This window comes from Fopius arisanus, unplaced genomic scaffold (genome assembly GCF_000806365.1).
Source record: "Fopius arisanus strain USDA-PBARC FA_bdor unplaced genomic scaffold, ASM80636v1 scaffold00082, whole genome shotgun sequence".
NCBI lineage: Eukaryota > Metazoa > Arthropoda > Insecta > Hymenoptera > Braconidae > Fopius > Fopius arisanus.
Genome location: NW_011887821.1, coordinates 614,014 through 620,733, shown reverse-complemented (window position 1 = coordinate 620,733; position 6,720 = coordinate 614,014). Strand labels below are relative to the sequence as shown.

At 39.7% G+C, this 6,720-nt stretch overlaps 1 protein-coding gene across 1 annotated transcript in view; it reads right to left on the bottom strand.

The window, feature by feature from the left end:
• Positions 1–3,134: 3,134 nt before the first annotated feature.
• The window catches only part of LOC105270258 (beta-1,3-galactosyltransferase 5), a 113,702-nt gene continuing 110,116 nt past the window's right edge, over positions 3,135–6,720 (bottom strand). The window contains exon 5 of the mRNA XM_011311086.1: positions 3,135–4,191. Within this exon, the coding sequence (XP_011309388.1) occupies positions 4,046–4,191 (146 nt within the window). The 3' untranslated portion in view covers positions 3,135–4,045. The remainder of the gene's footprint in view (positions 4,192–6,720) is intronic.

Genomic DNA, 6,720 nt, shown 5'->3' with positions numbered 1-6,720 from the left:
GTTCGCGAACATCCTCCCAAAATTGGGGAACTCCACCACGTAAGGGGATCGCGATATCTCCGTTTTAGAAAAATGGGATTTTCTCAGCACCGTTGTGCTGGAATTCACGCTCAACGTTGAGCGGAGCGGAGTGGGGGAAAACACTCGAAGCCTCGACGGCATGGACACCCCTCAAGGTTATCCAAGTAAATTCCTCACGTTTCCACGGGGTTTTTCGACGGTTTCCCCCGGGATTCTCACACGTTTTCTTGCCTCATAAGACCCTAAACCCGGGCCCGGCAACTTTCAGGTAGTCGGGAGCCAGCCTATTACTAGTGTCGGGATAATCCTCTCATCCTAATGAGTACCCAATTAGACAACCATTGTGAGCGAATAAGTTCCAGCAGTGACGATATTGCAGCCAACCACGTAGAGTGGCGTGCCAGTCGCATAAAAACTGCTGACCCGCCAGGATTGGCGCAAATTTTCAGTTTCAAATTTTAAATAAAAAATAGAAAAATTAAAATTTACAATGAAAAACCCTCAAGAATATATTTAGGAATTGGTTTTCGGTAATTATTATTTTCCTACCAAATAATGCCACTCTAAGTGTGAAAAATAAAAATTTGCCACCGTTATTTTTGGAAGATTCTATTATATATTATATTTAATTCCTGATGGTTTTTTTCATCCCAATTTCAACCAATCAAATGCTGGCATTTTCCGTCCCGTGGTACAAGAAAAACGGTTTTACTTGGAATATTTTTGGAATATTTCCTCGTTTGTTGCTCAGCAATGACAATATCCAATAAACAATTGGTACGCGTTTCAAACCCCAAAACTGTCATTAGAAAAAATGAAGTTCAAAGACTTTACCTCGACATGAGCAGATTTGGAGGAGAATCCTTGGACATTATTGATCAACAAATTGAAAAAAAATTGAAAATTGAGTTTTCCTAATGAAACCGTTTTGCTGTTACCATATGAAATGTCACACATTCAATTGCTTGAAATTGGAATGAAAAAAAAATCCAGCCAAGTCCCCCTCGACCTTGAAAATTAATCGGATATTTCCCGAGAGTTTCGTTGCGTATTTTATTTTATTTGTTTCATTGCTGCAAATATCGTCTGGAGACAAAATAATTGTCAAGGCAGATTCCTCATCATGAAAAAATCGAAAAAATAATTTTTCCTCATATTGCTGCCTATTTCGAATAAAAAAAATTATATTTATAATTCAAATTGATGGAAAATCAAAATTCCCGCTCGATCGCACGGTGGCCCTCTGCCGGTATCGGTCGAACCAGAGCTCAAGCAGAGAGAGATATCGAATTAGAGCAGGTAGTTTTGTTAAGTGGATAAGGCCCCTCTCCCAGCTCTGACTAATGAAGCTCGGGAGCCGCGTGAGCCTAATGAGCCCAGGTTGCCGGGCCCTGCCCTAAACCTCCACAGGGACGGCCCTGTGGGATGAATCCCCACACGCGATCAGCCGTGGTTTTTCGGATAAACCATGGCTGAGAAGCACTCGCGACACCTCAACGGAGGGAGACGCTGTTCGATCCGTTGATCGAACAGGATAAATGTTCACTCGCGAGCCGAAATAATTATGCGATCTCCAGTAACCGGTGTTACTGGGATGGATTTACATAAATCTCCTCACCTTTCCACGCGGCTTGCGAGCTGGGTGGGATCCTCCCATTGTCCTCTTCTCTTTTTGGCACTCTGGGGAAAACTCGTCCGTTGGCTCGTATGTCCTGGCGATAACTGCCAAAATATGGCGGAACTCGTGCCTCGTCGGAACGTTAGTTCCGGCGGATTGAACGCGACGGCGCTAATTGTCCTGACGCGCTAATTCCTCCCCATTCAAATTTGAATGGGGGACTCGAATTTTTAGTTATCAACCCAACTAACCCTAATTATCGTGGCTAGTCTTTCCCGGTTGTTTTCCCCGGGGATTCGTGGATGCACTAACCCTAAATGACTTAACCTAAGATGGCAATTCGGGGAGGTGTCGGTCGTAACACCCCCACCGACCTTTCAACACTAACCCGTAACTAAAATTCTTCACGAATCCCTCTTTCAGGGGTGCTGGCACTCGCAGCCAGACGGTGCATCCCGGGAAGATTTCGCGAACGGGAAAACCCGCAAGTCTACGTCGGATGATAATTTCCTATTATCCCTCTTCGCGACGAGATTGAGGACCGACACGATTTCCCACCCTAATTACTAATCCCAAGATCCTAAACTCTCTTTAATAAATCTCTAATCTCCTGCTAATTCCGGAATGAGCAGGGAAAAATCCCTAAAATTCTAAATTGTCCTAACGTAACCTCCGGTCCGTCCGGGACAATCGCGAAACCGTGATTTTATGTGAGTGTTTAATTAATTATTACATTTCCTCCACTGGTGTGGGATTCGCGGGTTGGGCGCGGCTCTCTCTCTCGAAAAAATGATGTACGTCACAAGCTTACAATACTTTTAAAATATTCCCGTTCAAATTGACAGTAACTTTAGGCAGGTATGTTTACCCACCCTTGATTTGATAGGTCTTGAAAAACCATTTGAATCTGCCCAAAACAATATTTGAGATATTGAAGAGAAATTCCTCAGGAATTCGTCTTCAGTCAAATTTCTTTGGTTCGAGAGCACGAAAATAATTCAACGGAAATGATTATCGGACTCGCCCAATACTTCTATTGAAACTTTATTAGATTTCAATGAAAACTATGTAAATGTGGGACTAAATTCTTTTAGGATTGGTTTTCAATACAAATGTTCCACTGGGTTTGATGTGAATGCAATTTTTTCGTACATTCCAACCTATTTTTCGTATTTATTACCAATATATGAGCCAAAGAAGACAATTCAAAACGATGTTACCATGAAAATTCTACAAGGAAATTTCTCTCAAATGATTTGTATGAACGAATTTTTTTAACATCATTTTTGGTATGAATCTATTTATTCTTTCAATATTCATAGTGTAACACATCCCAAATAATTGTCTGGCAGCCACTCACTCCACAATTGTCGGCCAGATCACACATTTTTTAATTAAATTTGCTTCATCATCATTTTTATGTTTTTCTGCAGTAATTATTCATTTTCGTTGTTAACTAGAAATGAATGAATTTTCAAATGTTTAACAGTAGAATCGACATAATGAAAAAAAGTCAACAAGACATGAAATTATAGAATTCAAATTTCTTGTATCCTAGTGCTTTTTAAAGGTAAAAAATCTTTTAAATTTTTCAAATACTGCTTAGGAAATATTCAAATAATATTAACACAAATTTAGAAATCTTTTCACCAGTGTTTTTCAATTCTATTGCTACCGAAATATTCAGTTCCGACTGATTTATGGAACGGAATTTTATGCGGAAGTGCATATGAAGAAAAAAATAATTAATTGATATTTTTTAACAATGCAAACTACAGCGACAAATACATTCATATTTTTTGTTCAGAAATTGAAATTTTTGCGCGTTGTCTGACGTAACCATACCCCCAGTTTGACTCTACCCGTACAATACGATAGGATCCATTCTCTTATAGTCATTGATCTAATTGGGGGTGGGAGCTAGGTGAGCCAATTGAGCACACTTTGCCTATACCTGCACTAAGTTACCGGAGCGTCGACATACAGGCGATGCGTACGGAGCGTGTATTAATTTAGCGACCGCTAAAACGTAGAATATCGCCATTTATGCCAAATGCGCAAATCTTGTAACACCCTGTATAGCCAGGAACATTACGTGGTAGGTTGAACAGTCTCTTCAGGAAGTGAAGTTTTGCTGTCGCAAAAAGATTTAGATAGCAGAGACTCCAGTTTGATGCCGTGCAGGTAAGAGTAGAAGATACTACACTCGAGTATAAATTGTGAATCCCAGTCTAAGAGTCTGCCAGCAACTTGGGGAGCAGACCTCTCCTATTGCCTACTTTGCTTTCAGGATTGCTGCTTTCGTAGACACAACCTTCTTGGCGGATGAGGAGAACATAACTTCAAGATACACGTAGCATAAGACGATTTCCACTGACGAAAAGCATAGCTCAAATGTGTGATTTCTTATCGACATGGGCCAATTCTTCTGAAGACCACGACCTTTATCTCGTTAATGTTGATGGTTAGCTCATTTTGCGTGCAATACTCCTCTAGTACTAAAAGCTTGCTTTTCAGGTCTACTGATAAGTTGGCCAACACGATGAGGTCATCTGCATAGAGAAAAAGACTCGCATAAGTGTAGCCATCAATATCCACTCCCAGTGCTCCTTTGGTTCGGAAAAAAACAACAATATTGGATAGAAGGAGATTAAACAGTAAAGGGATAAGTTTTTCACACTGAAGCACTTCCTCACTCACTTCAACCGAGCATGTGACCCCATGAGGGGTTCTGATAGGCATCGAGGTGTGATCATAGGGATTCTTGATGACCGTGATAAGTTTACAGGACACATTAATGGTGAGGAGTTTCTTCCAGAGTAGGGAATGAGAGACAGAGTCAAAGGCGCGCCGGAAGTTCACGAACAGTCCGTAGACTTTGCCCCCCCCCCCCCGGGGGGGGGGGCAGTCTGTTGTGGGGAATCAATGGAAGCACCATTACATTGTTTATCACTCCCCTTTCCTGTCGGAACTCTGCCTGTTTTTCAGGAATAATAGTGCTTTGCTCAGCCTAGTTATACACTCTGTCATTCCGAATAGAAGAAAAAATCTTCGTGATATTATTCACATGCAGTTTATGTTTTCTTATGCAGTTTAGTGGATCTAGAATATTAACTTTGTTGTTTATTATACACAGAACCATCGAGGTCCATGCTGATGGTCCCTGGCCGAGTCTGAAAACAGCGTTAAATAGAGCTTTTAGGAATTCATTAATGATGTTAGCTTTTCCAACTTACCATCTTTCAGTAAATTCTCAAGGTCAGGTGGTGGACCTGGCGCTGCGAGGGAGGAGGGAAGAGGACAGGTTGGATAAATCACCAGGAGAACAAAGACTGCGAGCTAAGGTCTTTCCTCTCTTGGACGATTTGGAGCAGAGATGAAGATGGATTGATCTGTTTTTTTTTTGTTGATGTAATCAGGAAGAGTACCATGTGAGCCAGCTCGGGCGCTCCGGTCGAGACTGATAGCTGTGGGAGGTATCCCGGATTTTTTGTTACCCCTTGCTTAGAGGAATGGTGTTGAATAACTTGCCGATGAAGGGAGTAAAAGCAGCCAAGGATTAGTTTTTGTTAATTCTTACATGCACTGTGTATGGACTCAGTACAAGCACTGACAGTAGAAGTGGAATGATAAAAGAAAAGAGGGAAAGCTTTCGAAATCTGCCAGAACTGAGCTCACCAGGTTCGATGCGACTGGGGATTGATCATCTACTGGAGGTTTGAATTGTTTTGTACACTCTGTTTATTATGTGACAGCACAATGGAAGGCTTAATAATCTTTCAGGGCTACTTTTCTGTATATTAGAAGGTCGCAGTTGCTTTATGACACAAATAATTGACAGAAGCCCCATAATGGAAATATTAAACAATTCTATCGTGGAAATAGTCAAATCTAGATAAATGTATTCATATCTTTTCTATATATTTTTGTGGGTCGTTTTTCCTGATTTGAGGTACAAATTTGGGATTAAACTACATTAAAATTATGAACAATGATTTTGAATCTCATCTATAAGCAAATTTATCTTGAAATCTGTAAATTTAATTTGTCATATTTCCTTTTCTTTCATCAAATAATCAGCAACAGTAGTGATTTTAATCATGACTGTGACATTTTTCAATGTACATGGGAAGAAATTTGAAGAACAAACTGCTATGTTAGCATTGCAGTGGCGGACCATACTTCGATTTAGAATCATCCTAAAATTGTTTCCTCCTTATTTTATTGGGTGATGTTCAACATTTTTCTGTTTATCACAGTAAATTCCAATTTTGTGCCTTGTATTAAGTCTTTTCCAAATTTTTCTATGAATAATCGAAATAAGTACTAGAATATCAATGAAGTTTTGCAATAGTCGATTTTTTTTTTACTTTTTAACATAGTAACATTCAATTCTTCATCTTGCATAAAATACTATTTTCTTAATATCGAATGGCTGGTTCCAAAAAGAACGTTTGCACAAAGTTAATTTCGTGGTTTTCGAATGATGATTTTGCTATGTTAGATAGTAATATCCCTGTACGTATTTATCGTTATCGATTTTAAATTGAGCTCTATCTGTGTTTATCCTGGGAACTAAAATAAAAACTGCTATGCTGCATCGTAAAAAAAAGACACAATTGCCTTTTCTCAAATATTGTCCGAAATCATCGCTGTTACGAGTAAAATCCCTAGAATTAGAGCGATGGGCTTTTATTACATTTCGAGTGAGAAGTTCCCCTCCGACGGATCGTCGCCAGTTCCTATCTATAAAAGGTGATACACCAAAATTAAGTTGGGCGAGAGTAAGATTGGCTAACTTCATGCGTAAGACTTTTCACTTGTAACCCTATTTCTCATTGGTCAATTGGCTACGTCATCATCAACACCACGGAATCAAACGGCGCGCGGAGCGCGCGTTCGGTCTCGTTAGTGAATATAGAGTGAGGAGGTCCGTCACAGCGTGTCCGATAATCAGTCTTAATGGAATAATTACTAGGTAAGTAATAGAATTAAATATTTCTTCTATTGTTTTTTCTTTTACTTAATTGCTTTTCAAAAATTAGGAGTATTAAATTATCAAGCGTGTCGGAAAAACAATC